Source organism: Mirounga leonina, unplaced genomic scaffold (assembly GCF_011800145.1).
Source record: "Mirounga leonina isolate KUSES-001 unplaced genomic scaffold, KU_Mleo_1.0 Mir_82, whole genome shotgun sequence".
Taxonomy (NCBI): domain Eukaryota; kingdom Metazoa; phylum Chordata; class Mammalia; order Carnivora; family Phocidae; genus Mirounga; species Mirounga leonina.
In genome coordinates this window covers 24377850-24396291 of record NW_023270825.1, presented here as the reverse complement: position 1 = coordinate 24396291, position 18442 = coordinate 24377850, and the positions used below count along the sequence as shown (strand labels likewise).

Sequence of the window (18442 nt, the reverse complement as noted above, 5' to 3'; positions counted from 1 at the left end):
CAGAGTTCTTTAGAACAGGTCTCATAGGACCTCCCCTTCACTAAACAGGCTGCGGAGATAATTAGCCTGGGCTTTTAGATTTAAGGGCAGAGGAACCAAAAGCAGGTTATGTGGTTATAGACTCAAGAGGCTTAAACAAAAAGAAACTGGCTGAGTTTATATTCCAACCAAATCCCAAAACCACATGATCCAATTTCTCATCAGTCCTTCTGAGTGAAACCAGCTCTTCAGTGGTCATTCAGACTACAAACCTTGCGTTATAATGTCATGGAATGAATAATGACAGGACTAACTGGCTATCTCAACACCACAAAAACACAACCACTATCAGAAAAAAAAAAAAAAATTACCACAGGCAGACAAATTTATACCATTTTGATATAAAACTACAATAGAAAAGCAAAAAACCATAAGGGCTCGTTGGCATAAATTCCCACGCTTTTGCTCCATCCACTATGATAGCCACCAATTTTTAAATTTCAATTTAAATTGAAATAGCTACAATATGCAACATTCCCATCACTGCAGAAAGACTAACCACACTGCTCTAAGACCTACATAAGAATCACAAGTTAACCTGACTTGTTTCCAATCCTTAGCGTCTAAGTGCCTTGATAACTCTCACAGTCATTCATACCAAACTAATTTCTAATGCTAACTTCAAGGTCATAACAGACTTTGCCCTTTATTTTCCACAAAGCTCCCTAAACTTAAAAAAAAAAAAAAAAAAAAGTCTGTTCTTAAGTGATGCAACATGTATGCCTAAGAGAGTTTCACTATATAAAGAGTGACATCTCTCTCCTCTTGGGGACTGAAGGACCCAGGTGCCCCAAATAAGAGACTATTAGAAACAATTACAGTTCACAAAACAATAAGAGCACTGTGGTCACCGTAAAGCTGAGTTCAGAAGAACATAAAGAAGTTTCCTTACTTCATCACTGAAACTTCAGCTAACAAACATGAAGACACTCAAAAGGTACTCTCTGCAGAGAATATTGTTAAAAAAAAAACAAGTTATGATGTCTGGATAATTATAAATTCCTGCTTTGAAGGAATAAGATACACTGAAAGATCAAAACCTTTTATTTTAATCAAAACCTTCAATTCAATAACAACAGAATGTCCAAACTCATTTCTTTTTTTTTTTTTTTTAAGATTTTATTTATTTATTTGACAGAGAGCAAGAGCGAGAGCAGGAACACAAGCAGGGGGGGTGGGAGAGGGAGAAGCAGGCTTCCCGCAGAGCAGGGAGCCCGATGTGGGGCTCAATTCCAGGACCTTGGGATCATGACCTGAGCCGAAGGCAGACGCTTAACAACTGAGCCACCCAGGCGCCCCCAAACTCATTTCTTATTGCTGTTTTCCCTCTAGGAGAGGAATGGCAGAAACCTCCTTCAATTTCATTCTATCTCAGGCCTCTATTGTTTACTTACTGGATCATTTTCTAGAGGAAGGTGGCAGAAGAATCCAATCAGACTCCTAATTTGAAGCAGTTTTTTAAGTTTATTCCCCAGGTTATAAAAATCAAGCCAGATGCATGATTTTGCACTGCTTTGGAAATCCAGCTTCATGCTAACCCCACATTTCTCAACAGCAGCACTGCTGACACTTGGGGCCAGAACATTCTTCGTGGTGGGGGCTGCCCTGAGCATTGCAGGGCATTGAGCGGCATCCCTGACCTCTACCCACTACATACCACTGACAGCCCTCCCCCACCTCCCCAGCCCCAGCAGCGACAACCAAACCATCCCCTGAGCATCCCCAGGCAAAATCGCTCCTGCTTGAGAACCACTGCTTTAACCCAAGGAACATTCTTAATTATCTCAACCCTAATTCTTCATATGCACTTGGTGCTCCTCCAAATCTCTGTGTTGAGACTTCGTCTCTCAATCCAGCAAATATTTATAGGACCTCCAGGACACAACATTAAGGGCTCTAGGAGATAAACAGAGGAGACAGATTCTGTCCCTCCCCTCAAGCAGATTTCTTGAGGGTAAGTACATAAAGAACTGTAATAACAGATACTCAATTATATAATGTTTTGAGTTGCTGATGTTTGTTCCTGGGGTACTCTCATCTTACCACACTAGAAACACCTTGAGGGCAAAGACCATAACCTGCCCTGGAATACCAATACTGGATCAATAGCCAATAAAAACAAACGACTGTAAGCTTCATGACAACAAGGTGACAGTTTCATACAGATAGCAAAATCACCACACTAACTTGGGCAGATAAGTTAACCTCTCTCAGCTGTAGTTTGTTCTTCTATAAAATGGGGGGAAAGGGGCACCTGGATGGCTCAGTCAGTTAATCTGCCTTCGACTCAGGTTGTGATCTCGGGGGTCCTGGGGTCCAGCTCTGCCTCACGTAGGGCTCAGTGGGGAGTCTGCTTCTCCCTCTCCCTCCGCCCCCCTCCCAACCGCTCGTGCTCTCTCTCAAATAAAATCTTTAAAAACAAAATAAAATGGGGAGAAAATGACTGTTGACAGGATTAAGTCATATAACACAAGTAAATCTTTGTCCACTTTCTGGGACAAAGAAGCATTCAATTAATGTAAGTCATCATTACTATTATTTTATTAGCAACAAATCCTACCTCAAGGGGAAGAGTGTGCTCTGGGCTACAGTAACAAGCCCCTACATGACAGAAAAAGAAACCAACAGTCACCCTAAGGGCAAGAGGAAGAAGGTAACCAGAAGTATTTTTATCAATGTCCTGGGAAGAAAAAAGTGAATGCAGGACCCAATTAAAAGGGGGGGGGGGAGGGGAGGAATTCAAACTCTCAGAGACAAACCCACCATCCTCCAATATATTTGACTATTCTTAGTCAAAATTTAAAATGTTTGGGTTTGTTTGCCATAAGCACACAAGGAGCTTAAGGGGAAGTAAAAACAAAACAAAACAAAACACAACAAACACTCATAAATACTGACATATGCAAGGGACAGATGTTTATGAGACTCTTGAGTGTTCGTTTGCTGAATCTTTTTAGAAATTATGCTTAAAATTTCTATTGCTGTAATGTTAAATACATGCCATCAATTCTGAACATACTATAAAGCATAAAAGTTCATACAAAGGAAAAAAGGACAAAATTTGTCATATGTTTTAAAGTAAGAGAACATAAAATCACGGGGGAAAGCTGGGTGATTCAAAGGGGTGTGTGTGTGTGTGAGAGAGAGGTATTTGTGTGTGTGTGTGTGTGTGTGTGTGTGTCTGAAGCAGCATTAGAGGATGGGAGATATTTGGGATAGAAGTAAAAGATGAGAAGAATCACCACCATGCAGGAAGACACACATCCAGGAACACCTCTGAGAGCACAGAGTTGAGGTGAGCCAAAACAGATCTTATTCTCAGAACAATGAATAACACCACCAGTTATAGTGTGTCCCGGGGGGCTAGGCACTGAAACTTCAGACAGTGGCTCATGTAACCCTCCCGGCAATCTTATTAGGCGGGTACTGTTAGTACCCACATTTTTACAGATGAGGAAACTGAGACAGGGAGATGTGACTGGCCCAAGGTCACTTCATCAGTACGCTGAAGATGCAGACTCCAACCCAGGCGCCCCGCACCACCTCTACCACTATAGCTGATGGTGTCTATTTTCATTTCAGACTTGGAAAATTAATTTCTACTTGCCACTTAGTGAAACCAGTTCTCTCCCCCTACCCTTTGAATCTCCATGTGTGGTGAGCATAAGGAGGCCCGAGAGGTCACAGTGCGATGGATGCACCCTTCGCCTCTGGCTGCTGAAGTAACCCCCGCGCAGGAACTCGCGCGGGTAGAAACAAATGAGGGAGGGTCGCCAAAGTCCCTATTTCAGCCCCTAGGTCCTGCCTTTGCTCCGGCCACGATGCTCACTCATAAGACCCCAGAACCTCCCGGCTCCCGCTCTGCTTCTTGTCTCCCCCACTCTGAGCGACCGAGAGGCGGCGGCGAGGCGCGGGGGCCTGGGTGCTGGGGCGGGGTGCAGGGCCAAGCGGGGCTCAGGCCAGCGGCAGGCGAGGCTGCCCTGCCGGACCCGGGCAGAGAGCGCGCGGAAAGCCTGGGCCAGGACAGAGGTGGGCAGCGGGGTGCGGAGCCACGAGCAGGGAGCAGCGCGGCCAAGGAGAGACCCGCGGGCGAGCTGAGGCTCAAGAGGCGCCGGGGGCACTGCCATCCGGGCCGATCGGAGAAAGGAAGCGGGGCAGGAACCACGGCATTTCGAAACAGGAGTAGCGAGCAAGCTCTAGCGCAGTCCCGGGCCGGCGGGGGAGGCGGGGGCCGAGGGCCCGGGCGCGGCCCGGAGGAGCGAAGGCGTAGGCTCTGCGCGCGAAAGGGATGCCCGGGTGGGTCCGCTCCGCCGACGGGCGCGGGGCAGAGCGGGACAGGGCGCGGCCGAGCCTCGCGCGACGAGCGGGGCCCCGAGGCCGGGCGGACTCACCCGCCGGCCCCCGGCTTGCGTACCTGAGGCGGCCGCCTGGCTCCCCTCCACTCCCGGGCCGTCCCCGCCGCGGCCCGCCGGCCCCCCGGCCGCCTGCCGCTCCGACATCTGCAGCCCGCTCCGCTCGCGCCTCGGCGGCCTACAGCGAGAGGCTCCGGAAACAGCCGAAGGCCGAGCGAGCACAGCGGCGGCGGCGGCGGCGGCGCGCCGGGAGGAGCCGAGCGGGGCCCGCGGGCCGGAAGAGGCGGTGCGCCGGCCCCAGAGCGGCCGTAGGGGCTTGGGGCAGCCGAGGCTGGCGACGCGGACGCGGGGAGGGTGACTGCGTGCTTTTGATGGCAGGTTTTTAGTCAGGGTTTGACAGAACAAACAAAACCTGGGGAAGATTCAGGAAGACTCGGCCGGAACTCATGGTATCCATAGCGACGCTATCGGAAGTTGGGGTTGCTAGGAGGCCTGGGCGCGTCGGCTAACGCGTGTCATGGCTGAAGTCCCAGAGTATTACGATTCCGGCCCAGTTGAAGGAGAAGATCTGGAGTATGAGGTAGTCTACCTACCAACGTCTCTTAAAGTGGCTCAAGGTGCCGAAGCTGACACCATGGCAGAGGTAGGCCCGGAGCTACCTGTAGAGATTGACCAGGAACCCCAGCCAGAGACGGAGGAAAAAGACCTCGAAGAAGTGGGGGCGCCAGAGAATGTACACCTACACGTAAAACCAACCGGCACGTCCAAGGAGGAGATTCCCAAGGAGTCTGAGAGAGACCTTCCAAGCGAGACTGATCGAGGGATGCCGCAGAAGGCAAAGTCGGAGACATTGCGAGAGATGGGAGGAGAGCTTTTCAAGGATTTGGAGGTCCTTACGGATGATGAGCCAGATTTAGAGCCACCGGAGGAGGCCAAATTAGATGTTACAGAGGATGTACTCGTAGAGTCAGATAAGGAAACAGATCCGGAGCTACCAGAGGAGACAGAGACTGAAGCTTCAGGGGCCTCAATCAGTGAGACAAGATTAGAGTTGCTAGAACAGACCATACTGGAGGTTCTGGAGGATTCATTGAAAGAGCAATATGAAGAAACAGGTCCAGAACCTCCGGAGCAGACCAAACCTGAATTTCCAAGTGAGAAACCAAGAAAATCAATTGAAGAGGCAGATCTACAGCTGCCAGAGATGACCATTCCAAAGGAAGCACAAAGAAAATCACCTGAGGAGAAAGGGACGGAGCCATCCGAGCAGGCCAAAGCAGAGTTTCCAGAAGGGAAACCAAGAGAAACTGAAGAGGCAGGTCTGGAACCTCCAGAAGAAACTAAACCAGAGGTTCCACAGGAGATACAAAGAAAATCAACTGAGGAGAAAGAGACAGAGCCACCTGAACAGACTAAACCAGAGTTTCCAAAGGAGAAACAAAGTAAGTCTACTGAGGAGGCAGGTGTAGAACCACCAGAAGAGACTAAACCAGAGAATCCAGAGGAGGACCAAAGAAAATCAACTGAGAAGAAAGAGACAGAGCCACCTCAGCAGACCAAATCAGAGTTTCCAGACCAGAAACCAACTAAGTCTAGTGAAGAGACAGGAAGAAAGTCAACTGAGGAGAAAGTTCCAGAGCCACTTGAAGAAACCAAATCAGAATTTCCTGAGGAAAAATCAAGAAAATCAATTGAGGAAACAGGTCTAGAGCCATCAGAAAAGACCAAACCAGAAGTTGAAGAGGAGACCCACAAAGAGTCAACTGTGAAGAAAGTTTTAGAACCACTAGAGGACACTCGATCATCAGAGCAAAAAGATAAGCAAAGAAAATCAACTGAGGAGACAGGACTGGCACCACCACAGAAGTCCAAATCAGAGGAGACAGTAAGAGACTCAACAGAAGAGAAAGGTCTAGAGCCAAAGTTTCCAAAGAAAGAACCAAGAAAAACAACTGAGTTTGAAACAGGTCAAATGCCACCACAGAAAACCAAACCAGAGGTCCAAGAGAAGACACAAACAGAGGAAACTAAAGAGAAAGATCTAGAATTACCAGATAAAGCCCAACTACCACTAAGAATAGTGTCACATACAGAATTTTTCAAGGAAGATAGGCCAAAACCAGTCAAATTTAAGTATTCCCTAGACAAGGATGAGCTAGAACACTCTGACTATCAAACGAGAAAGTGGTCAGTAAAAGAAACCAAGAAAGCTAAAAGAGAGTCTATGTTCGGGTCTCTCACAATAACTGAACTAGATTCAGTGAGTGTAAGTTATGAGTTTCCTAAGGATTTTAAAGGACTGTTTGAGGTTACCGATATCAATGATGATTTATACCCTTACCTCTCAGACTCTCAGAGGGATTTGAGAGAGTCTTTTAGTGAAAAAGTTGTAGATTTTTCCCCAGAGTTGAAACAGGTACACAAAGATGAGGAAACCCAGCCAAAAGAAAGTGCTGAGCTACAATTTGAGTATCTTAAATGGAGCCCAGAGAAAGTTGCAGAGTGGATTAGTGAGCTAGGCTTCCCTCAATACAAGGTATACAAAAGTTAACATTTTTAAAAATCACATTCTGTTATTCTATCTCTTAATCTTCTTACCCTTACCTGAGCTCTTGCCTCTTCTTCACTACAAGGAGTATAGGAAAGTCCTGGACTATGATAGAGGTAACTTGGATTTAAAGTTTGTCCTTTCCACTGATGTATTTTGTGTTTTGATAGAGGAAGGGAGGGTCACAGTTGTTTGTTTTCACTATTTATCACAATGAGTATACTTCTCTGCAATTCTTGAGTAAAGACTAAAAAATTTATATAGGCCTCTTTTCACAGGAAACTTTTTTTTTTTTTAACAGATTATGACCAAGGTAGACTTTCTGGTACTTTGTCAAGTTGTTTTAGTGGCAGCTGCCTTAACTTGTACTATTAATTAATTGTCTGCCCCAAATATGTCATGTGTATCATGAGCACCTAACAGTATTAATTTATTTTATTTTTTTTTAAGATTTTATTTATTTATTTGAGACAGAGAGAATGAGAGACAGAGAGCATGAGAGGGAGGAGGGTCAGAGGGAGAAGCAGACTCCCTGCCGAGCAGGGAGCCCGATGTGGGACTCGATCCCGGGACTCCAGGATCATGACCTGAGCCGAAGGCAGTCGCTTAACCAACTGAGCCACCCAGGCGCCCTAACAGTATTAATTTAAATAGCCAACTCACCAAGAGTAGTTTTATTAAAAAGATAGAGTGAGGGGCGCCTGGGTGGCTCAGTTGTTGGCTGTCTGCCTTTGGCTCAGGTCCTGATCCCAGGGTCCTGGGATCGAGCTCCGCATTGGGCTCCCTGCTCCGCGGGAAGCCTGCTTCTCCCTCTCCCACTCCCTCTGCTTGTGTTCCTGCTCTTGCTGTGTCTCTCTCTGTCAAATAAATAATTTTTTTTAAGTTTTTTAAAAATAAAAAAAAAGGTAGAGTGAATGTCAACTATATGTCCATAAAAAAATATTTTAAAAAATTAAAAAAGAGGAAACCGAAAAAAAAGATAGGGTGAATCCTCTTATTTCATTGATGCCAACTATGTTCTTAGGCTACCACAAAAAAAACACAAGGTCTGAAATCTTTTGTACTACTTAAAAATGTAATTGAGGCATGAAAGGAGCACTAGGTGTATCATGCCAGAAAAAAAAAAATATTAAGGAACAGTATGAAATTTATTGGAAAGCTTAGATGGAAAATATGTGGGATTATTAGGATTACTTTAAATTTGAATTTAATTTAAAACTGAATTAAAAACTTTTCCCTATACAGAACCAGAAACAAACCTGATTTATCTCTCCCTCCCTGCTCTTCCCCCAACCCTTTGTTCTCCTTCCCTCCATCCCTCCTTTCTTCCTTTCTTTTCTTTCTTTTCTTCCTTCTATTTACCATAATCATTTGAGTGATATTCTTGTTGTTCTAACAGGAATGTTTTACCACAAACTTCATCTGTGGTCGAAAGCTCATTTACGTAAACTGTTCAAACCTCCCTCAGATGGGGATAACTGATTTTGAGGATATGAAGGTGAGTTGTGTTTAATGTTTCCGTACAGAGCACTGTCTCAGACCAACCTCCTTTTCTTTCAACCTGGCCTCCTATTTCTGTCAGTGATGTGACCATAATCCCAGTCCCATCCCCCCATCCCCACCCTCCCACACACAGTGGTTTTTTCCTCTGTCTCCTTTGATCCCCACAAAGATCCCAAGAACTGTCAGTTCCCTATATAGCATCTGGTTTTTTCCATTCTCATTTGTTCAGACCTCTCTTGCCTCATTCCTAGAATATTCCAGTAGCCTCCTGCTTTTAGTCTCTGTCCATAGGCCCTTTGGATCCAAAGCCCAGCTATTAGACTTTCACCCTCCAAGTATTTAGACTAGTCAGAAACCTTTGGATCCCCTGTGCTTGCAAGAGAGTTTCAGTTCTTTAGCTTAGGACTTGAGGCACTCCACAAGCTTTCTCCAGCCACCACTCTTTCCCCTACGTCTCTACAGGAGTTTCCTGCTCAATCTCACGCGGTCTGACTCACACCCTTGAACTCCTGCCTTGTACATTCCTCCCTCTGCATCTCTGCTCAGTCCCCCTCCCCCTGTATGACTAACATGAGCCTTAATCCTCCTTCGCGACCCAGCTCAGTTCTCATCTCCCCATGAAATCTTTCCTGACCTCCCCAACCCCAATAAGCTCTCCCCCCAAGCTCTCAGATATTGTATGTCTCTAACACCCATTTGGTACTTTTATAACGCCATATGTGTTTGGCTGCTTTGCTGCCTAACTTTGCAGCAAGTTACATTAACCTCACTGGACCTCAATTTCCTAAGATCTCTCCAGCACCAGCAGTCTATGATTATGCTTCTTTGTATAACACTACCCTTCATTTATAGTGCTTTATAGTTGACAAAGCTTCACACACATAATCACATTTATAACCTTGTCTTTAATACCCCCCACTCCAACATATCAGTGTTCCTTCAGTACACTCTTGAACATAAGCTCTGCCTCAGTGGTTCTCAAACTTGAATAGTCTTCGGAATCAGATGGGATTTTTTTTTTTAATTCCTAGGATTCGTGCTCCAGAGATTTTGATTCATTAGGTCTGGGGTAGGCCCTGGAATTTGCTCCCTACGTGACTCTTGATCAGGCATTAAAACCATGTAATTCCATAAGTCATATGACTTAGAAAATAAAGTTATACTTGATAATACCTAAGTCCTTTTCCTGGCAACAAGATATAAAGAAATCCTTTAAATTATTAAACGTAGTCCTAAGTGAATATTTAATCTTTTGAACTCTACTATAGCCATCTTCTGAGTGCTTACCATGTGTTGGGCACCATACATACATTATTTCACTTAATCCCCATTTTATAGAAGAGAAAACTGAGGCCCAGAAAGATGAAGCAACTTACACAAGATTATTCAGAGAGTAAGTTTAAGAGCCAGAATTCAGATCCATCCTGTATGACTTCCATGCTCTATTTAAACCACTGTACTTATTGCCTCTCTAAATGAACAATTTTGTAACCATGAACCACTACATACGTAATGTGGAAAAGGACCACTCATTACAAATTGGTATTTCCAACCATACCTTCACATAGCTACCAAGTACCACCAGATAAAATATCTTAACTCTTTTTATGTTCAAAGATGATATGACTGTGTTTATGAGCTCTAATTTCTACTTATGTTTATAGTGTTTTGGATTTTCTAAATAAAAATAAGGAATAGAATTAGCAAAATAGTAACCTGTAATACAAATTCCTGAAATGTTTTAAGTACCAACAATTTTAGCTGCTTATGAGAAAGCATTTTTCAGAGTCTGCCAATTCATTTTGTTTCTTTGACATTCTAATTCTAAAAATACAATATCAACAATGCAAGAAGAAAAATTGTAATTATGCCTTTTCAGGCCTTGCAAGAAATAAGAGGTCTTAAAACTCTTCTGAAATCCTCATGAGTAAATGATGTATCCAGTGGTCTATCCTTATACCCCAAGAACTTTGAATAAGCAAACTTGGGAATACTTATCAAAGTCACCAGACAAATGTGGCCTCTCCTTGAAGTCACTAGAGTAATAAAGATCAAGACATTTAAAGGTATCTTAGAAAAGTTTGCTTGACACTTAGGTCCACATAAGAAAGCTAATTATACACTGTGACAGAGGTAACTTTTTAGAGATCATACATGAGCTTAATGTCGGTTCCCAGTCCTCTTGGGAGCTTTCCTTGTGTAGTCTGAAACTGGCCCCTGTGCTCAGAGGGCAGGGAGAGACTGAAGAAAGAGGCAGGCCACTCCAGGTTGGTAGGTGGCAGTTTTAATAATAACAAAAGGAATTTACATACAAGGTTTGTCTTGGACGGCAGCAAGATGAATGGATCTCCACACCTGGCCTTTAAATCTCAAAAGTTTATAAAGAGGCTCTAACTGGTTCAGTAACATATACTGTGCAAGTGTTTTCAACACCATATCACCCTCTCAAGGCCATGTCCTTAAAGCAGCCTCTGGGAATGGGAAAGGCAAGTGGAACCCACATTCCAAGGACAGAGGAGGGGGTGAGGAACCTCTGAGTGCCTGGGTCCAGCTCATGGGTCAATCGGCAGTCATATCTTTTTTATCACATTCCCCAACACTTGAGTATGCTGTAGTTCCCTTTCTTACTGATATATAAGCATTTTTAATCCCACCATTGTAATTACAGCAACTAGTATATCCACAATTTATCCCATAACAACACTTACACAGTGTAGTACTCTTTTTCATGCTAACTCTCCCACATCATCTGGGATGCCTGGGTGCCTCAGTCAAGTGTCCAACTCTTGGTTTCGGCTCAGGTCATCATCTCATGGGTCATGATCTCATGGGTCGTGAGATCAAGCCCCACATTGGGCTCTGTGCTCAGAGGGGAGTCTGCTTTAAGATTCTCTCCCTCTGCCCCTCCCCTCACTTGCTCACTCACTCGCTCTATCAAATAAATAAATCTTAAAAAAACAAAACCAAAAACCTCTCCTGCATCATCATTCATGGGCTTTGGCAGAGTGGCAGGACTGGGGAAAGAGCAGGTGGCTTGAGAGTTCAGAATTCCAGGCATGCTGCTAAGAAACTGAACCACATTTGGACTGCGCATCCCATTTACAAGCTTTGCAGTTAATGTATGGCCAGTTTCTGTTCCTTTCAGCTTCCTTTTACTTCCTTAATTTTGCAATTATCCATGCTTACCCTGCAGAAAGAACTTACTATTTCCTGTGCCCTTCCTCCAACATACTGAGAAGACAAGAGAAGAGCTAACTGTGTGGGTGAGACTGATGGGGAGTATAGAAGGAAAGAAACACTAATTCTTTGAACCTGGCCAAGGGAGCTCTTGAAGCTACTACCCTGTTATTCCAATTTGTAGAGATGCATTAGCGTGGTAAAAAGGGGAGAGGAAGTCAATCTTAGTTATTCTAGGGACAAGCCAGACAAAATAGCATTATACCTGCTTCAGCTTTGTCTCTTAGAAAATAATTCTTAAAATATTTTTAACTGTTAACTCCATCAAGTGAAGAAAAGAATTCTGTGATAAATATTTGAAGAATAATATAGGTGAATTGCTTATTCCTTTTGTATGCATGATTTTCTATTACAAAATATAGCCTCATAAGCTTTATATCCCAGCAATTTTACTACACTTGCCTTGATGCAAACTATTTGAATAGCACAGATTCATAACGTGAGCAAATTATCACTAGACAAAAATATTTTTCTTTTTTCAACTTGAAATTTCCGAATTATTTTAGTTTTACAGAAGAGTTACAAAGATAGTACAAAGTTCCTATATACTCTTAACCCAGCATCCCCTAATGTTAACATCTTATGTAACCATGGGACATTTACCAAAACAAAGAAATTGGGGTGCCTGGGTGGCTCAGTCAGTTAAGCGTGTGACTCTTCATTTTGGTTCAGGTCTTGATCTCAGGGTCGTGAGATTGAGCACCACCTCAGGCTCTGCACTGGGCATGGTCTGATTAAGATTCTCTCTCTCCTCTCCCTCTGCCCCTCCACCCCTCTCTCCTGCCCTTAAAAAAAACAAAATTATCATTGGTACAATACTATTAAGCAAATTACAGACTTTATTCAGATTTCTGCAATTTTTCAACTGATGTCCTTTTTTTATTCCAGAATCCAGTCAGGGATACTACTTTGCCTTTAGCTGTCATTGTTTTCTTGGTCTCCTCCAATATGTGACAGTTTCCTGATCTTTGTCTTTCATGACACTTTGAAAAGCAGTAGTCAAGTTTTTTTGAAGATTTCCCTCAATTTTAGTTTGTCTCACGTTTCCCATGAAGATACGCATTTTGGGGGAGACTATCACAGAGGTGATGAGCCCTTTTCATCTCATCTCATCAGGGAGTTCATGATATCAACGTGATTTTTTACTGGAGATGTGAACCTTGATCGATCACCTGTTTAAAGTGGTGTCTGCCAGGTTTCTTCATTATAAAGTTACTATGTTCCCTTTTCAGATTCTGTTTATTAGAAGTGAGTTAGTAGGTCCAGCCCACACTCAGAGAGAGGGGAATTAAGATCCACCTCCTGGAGGGAGGAGTACCAGAGTTTATGGACATATAGTAAAACTATCACAGTAATAAATATACTGGAGAAGAGAGTTTGAGGCTATGCAAATATCCAGTTTCTCCTTAAAATTTGGCCTACTAATTTTAGCATCCATCAGTGGACCTTGCCTGCAGCAGTTATTACTGTGGTGTTCTAATGGGGATTTTCTATTTTCCTCATTTCTTCCATGTTTCATTGGAACCCTTTGTAAGGATTCTGTGTTTAATTGTCCCTTCTCCATCATTTGGGAACACTTTCAGTTTGGCCCCTGTGTCCTCCTAACATGCTCCCCTTATTTTTTTCTAGTACTAGTACTCCAGCCAGAGCATTACATGTTACTTCAGACCATCTCCAAGGAGCCCTGGTTGCTTCTATCAGATTCTTAGAAACCAAGGTGTGGCACTGATTGTGCTTGTTGCTGTGGGGGTGTCATGGCTTCTAGGCACTCTGAGCAGAAAGATGTAGGAAATATATGTATATATACAAATCCCATATATACACAGATTTCTTCTTTCTGTTAGCATGAGTTCATATTGTTATCTCTGCCTCTAGCCCAGCACTGGCTTCATTCTAGCCTTCCCATCCTTCCTATTCCCTACCCCACCTGGCTTCTTGATAATTTCCTTCTCTGACAGGAGAAACCTGGCTCTCCTTATCTATAAATATGTATGCCTATGAGAAACAAATTTACCAACAGAGTATAGTGTTTGTCTACAGTTCTTTTTGTCTTCAGGCTTACACTACCTAGGCAAAACACTGTTTTTCAAAGTTAGTTATTTAGGTCAGCTCCTTTCTTCCCTACCCCTTCAGTGAGATTATGTCTTACTTTGTAATACAATTAGATTCATTGTCCACAGTCTATATTCTATCATGGGTTCCTGAGACATCCTGGCTTTTTAAAAATTTGCATACAGTAAAGTCACTCTTTGCAGTGGACAGTTCTGTGAGTTTTGGCAGACGCACAGGATCAGGTATCCACCACACAGAACCATACAGAACAATTCTGTCACCCTAAAATTTTCCTTGTGTCCCCTTGGTAGTCAGCCTATCACTCCACCCCAAGCCCTGACAACCACTCATCTGTTTCTTGTCGCTTTAGTTTTGCCTTTTCCAGAATGTCACATAAATGGAATCAAATAATATGTAGCCTTTGAGTCAGGCTTCTTTCCCTTAGCAAAATGCATTTAAGATTAATCCACATTGCTATATGAATTGACAGGCAGATTTTAAGGAAACTATACATCTGCTTTAATAATGGTGGTGTAGATGATTCATATTTGAACCATAACAAGATATCTTTAGGTTTAATTAAATTATAGCTTCCAATTATGCAAATGTGCATAATTACATACTATAAGGTAACCAAACAGTATAACTAAATCGGTAATGATGAAGCAAAACCATCAGTAGCTTACAAATAAAAGAATAGCAGCCTTTGGGGGCGCCTGGTTGGCTCACTCAGTTAAGCATCCAATTCTTGATCTCAGTTTAGGTCTTGATCTCAGGGCCCTGAGTTCAAGCCCCATACTGGGCTCCACACTGGGTGTGGAGCCAACTTAAAAAAAAAAAAAAGAATAGCAGCCTTTAAAAACCTTAATCAACACAAGATACAATGATGATATAGTAATAATAGAATCCTCTTGAAAGCTATAGGCGTTAAAATATCTGCTTAAGACCATGTGAAGTAGGTGCTCTGCAGTGATGTCAGGCATTGAGCATGGGCCACCATCTTAGAATGTGGAATTAAGAATCCTTAGGAGGGGCACCTGGGTGGCTCAGATGGTTAAGCGTCTGCCTTCGGCTCAGGTCATGATCTCAGGGTCCTGGGATCGAGTCCCACATCGGGTTCCCTGCTCAGTGCAGAGCCTGCTTCTCCCACTCCCTCTGCTTGTGCTCTTCTGTCTATCTCTCTGTCAAATAAATAAATAAAATCTTAAAAAAAAAAAAAAAAAAAGAATCCTTAGGAAATCCTAATAGTCTTCATGAATACCTGTATTTAATAATCCTTACTAACTCAAGTTACTAGTAAGTTGCTCTAAGTCTTAGGCAAAAATAAAATCTGTTGCTTGTTATTCATCAGAACTAAAGAAAGAACTCACAGTTTTAGATTAATTTATAGCCCATCAAAGGACCCTCCTAGTCCTTTGCAAGAGATGGTCAGATTATATTTCCTGATTCCACATGTAACCAGTAGCTTTGTAACACTTTTAATTTCTGCATTAGAATATTAAACAGTACTGGACTTTCTCAGCCTACAGTAGGCACATAGCTCTTTTAGTTAATAGTGAATACATTTGTTTATGACTACAGGGTCCCTCCCGGGGACACCATCTGTAAACCTCAGTGAATTTGTGAAATAATCTGCTCTGGTAAGGGGCATTCAGGGTGAGTTGCTGACCAAAGAAGGTGCTCAGTGTAGCAGCCTCAATTACAAATGAGAATGCTTAAGGGGTGGTAATTTGGATCTAAAAGTTCAATTGTATTCCCACTGGGTACAAGGCAACTGTGTAGACTCTCTTACCCACAAATCATCTCTAGACTCTAAATAAAACCAATTCAAGTAAGATTTGAGAAAAAGGTATCTTGTCTACCTATGTTTTTTTTTTTTATTTTTTAATCAGAGAGAAAGAGAGAGTGAGCACAAGCAGGAGGAGTGGCAGGCAGAGAGAGAAGTAGGCTCCTTGCTGAGCATGGAGCCCAATGCAGGACTTGATTCCGGGACCTTAGAATCCATGACCTGAGCCGAAGTCAGCCACTTAACTGGCTGAGCCCCCCAGGTATCCCTTGTCTATTTTTTTTATTTTTTAATTTTTTTTAAAGATTGTATTTATTTATTTGACAGAGAGAGACACAGCGAGAGAGGGAACACAAGCAGGGGGAGTGGGAGAGGGAGAAGCAGGCTTCCCATTGAGCAGGGAGTCCGATGCTGGGCTCCATCCCAGGACCCTGGGATCATGACCTGAACTGAAGGCAGACGCTTAACGGCTGAGCCACCCAGGCGCCCCTATCTATTTTTTTAAATAGTTTTGTTTTTTTGTTTTTTTAGAGAGAGAACGCGCACACTCACGAGCAGGGAGGGGGCAGAGGGAGAGAGAGAGAGAATCTTAAATCTTAAGCAGGCTCCACACTCAGCATGGAGCCCAACACAGGGCTCGATCTCACTACCACAAGGTCATGACCCAAGCCAAAACCAAGAGTTGGACACTTAACCAACTGAGCCACCCAGGTGCCCTGTATCTTAGCTATCTAAAATGCATTACTAATGGGCAGTTTTGCATCAGGTTAAGAACTGTAGCATGAATGCATTTTACAACCTTGTAACTATGGCCAGTAGTTTTAAACTAAACTAAAAAAAAGAAAAGAAAAGAAAAAAACTCCACTCACCCTTTTGGTGGTGTTCTAGCAGAAATTTCATGCACTACATTCTCATCCAGATGCAGAATATGAATTCAGATAGCAGTGTTATAGCAGGCCTATGACTAAAGCTAGAATTTGAAAACGCAATGACAGTTTAATCTAGGATATCAAGTGACATGGTGCTCAATGAATACAAAATATGTTTTAGAGACACTGAACACTGTGGCAAAGAATATTGTAAAGAATATACCCATATAGGTACTAGTAAAACAGCTGGAACTTTAATATCTGCTTTTTAGTCTTTGAGATTTGTTTTTAGTCAAACAAATTGAATAACCATTTGAGTAATGACCTTTTTCTCTTAATTGCAAGTTATCAGAGCCCCTTATAGACCAGTTATTTATTAACCTTCCCAGAGATAGTCATGGCTCTTAATCTAAACATGTTATCTGCTCATATGGTTGATCAGATTGCTCAGCCCAAAGAAAGAAATGAACCCATCTGTGGCAAGCTGATGCAAGGGCCTAGAAACATCTTTAAATGGAACTTATAAAAAGATAATAAATTACTTGGTGTTTTTCTTTAGAACCTTATTTTGGTAAGGACCTGGCTACTAAGACTTTCCATGTGTTATTTCATTATTTTATTTTCCCGTAGAAATAAGAGGTTAGCATTCAAGAGACCTAGGAAAATACTTTGATTTAGTTATATTTTCAGTAAATTTTCCATTAAAAAATTATCCTTGTATTGCAGGCAATTTCTCGGCATACACGGGTGCTCCTGGGAATTGAAGAGCCATTGTTCAGTCGCACCATCGCCCTGCCCTACAGGGACAATATTGGCTTATTTTTAGAGCAAAAAGGTCATAGTGGGGTAAAATCTGATTCCTTGACCTTCTCTGAATTTGTGCAAGCGGCAGGATTACAGGATTATGCTCCAAAAACAACCACCCCTGAAGAGAATGAAGCATTGCATTACACTGAACCATAGGGAAAAGCTGTTTCACTTACCTTGAAAGATCAAACTAAACTACTTGGGGGAAAGAAGTGTGTTCTTTTGGGTTCTCTTCTTCTCTTCTTCATTAAGGATTGGAATTAGAACTGCTGGCTCCACTCCTAGTTCTATCACCACCTCTAAGCATCTTCCCTTCATTTGTGTTGCAGTTCAGCCCCGTGTTTAAACAGAGCAATAGTTCTCTTTCTGGGTAACTGTAAGGATTCCTGATAAATTCTAGTAATGCATCTGGTAGTAGGAACATGTTAAGGAAATGGAATTAAAAGTAAAATCTCCTGCCAACCCAAATGAGGTTCTCCACAAATGCAGAAAAAGAAACAGTTGTATTATTGAATCAGCACTAAATCAGACAGTGATGGACATCACAGGCAAGCTGCTAAAGAAGATTACGAAGTCAAGGAAATCCCACCCTTTTAGATAGCTAGGCAGATAGAACCCATTACTTACATGTTAACTGTCTGTATCCAAAGGAAAAATGAAACTTCTCATATCTTTATGATAAACAGGAAGTTACTATGTGGAGCCGGGCACTTAGGCCAGGGAGATAGGGTGCCATCCTCCTCATTGCTCCCATTTCAAACAGTCTTGGGATGTAAAACTGGCAGGTGACTTCTTCAACTTGTTAGAGGATTTACATACATTTCAAAAACAGAAAAAGGATTTAAATTACATGTTTTCTAAAGGAAATGTTTTAAGAAAAGGGAGGAGGGGAGTTCTTTTTTTACATCAGAGAAAAAAATTTATTTTTTTTAAAGATTTTATTTATTTGACAGAGAGAGACACAGCGAGAGAGGGAACACAAGCAGGGGGAGTGGAGAGGGAGAAGCAGGCTTCCCGCTGAGCAGGGAGCCTGATGCGGGGCTTGATCCCAGGACCCTGGGATCATGACCTGAGCCAAAGGCAGACGCTTAACGACTGAGCCACCCAGGCGCCCCCCCAAAAAAATTGTAGTATTTTTAAAAATTTATATTTATCCTTACAAACAATGTGGCTTATAGAAGTGCCACTGACTATGGAATAGAGACTGGGGTTTGTTTACATGACTCTTTTATGTGGTACCTTCCAGACC

General features: G+C 42.8%; 2 protein-coding genes across 2 annotated transcripts in view; one reads left to right on the top strand and one right to left on the bottom strand.

Moving 5' to 3' along the window:
• The window catches only part of TMED8 (transmembrane p24 trafficking protein family member 8), a 39266-nt gene extending 34608 nt beyond the window's left edge, over nucleotides 1-4658 (bottom strand). Inside the window, exon 1 of the mRNA XM_034992950.1 lies at nucleotides 4454-4658. Coding sequence (XP_034848841.1) covers nucleotides 4454-4538 — 85 coding nt within the window. The 5' untranslated portion in view covers nucleotides 4539-4658. The remainder of the gene's footprint in view (nucleotides 1-4453) is intronic.
• A 47-nt stretch (nucleotides 4659-4705) lies between these two features.
• SAMD15 (sterile alpha motif domain containing 15) lies at nucleotides 4706-18080 on the top strand. Its single transcript, XM_034992949.1, has 3 exons — nucleotides 4706-6927; nucleotides 8339-8437; nucleotides 17113-18080. Exons 1-3 carry the CDS (start codon nucleotides 4909-4911, stop codon nucleotides 17347-17349), a joined length of 2355 nt encoding a protein of 784 aa, XP_034848840.1. The 5' UTR covers nucleotides 4706-4908; the 3' UTR covers nucleotides 17350-18080.
• The last annotated feature ends 362 nt before the right edge of the window (nucleotides 18081-18442 follow it).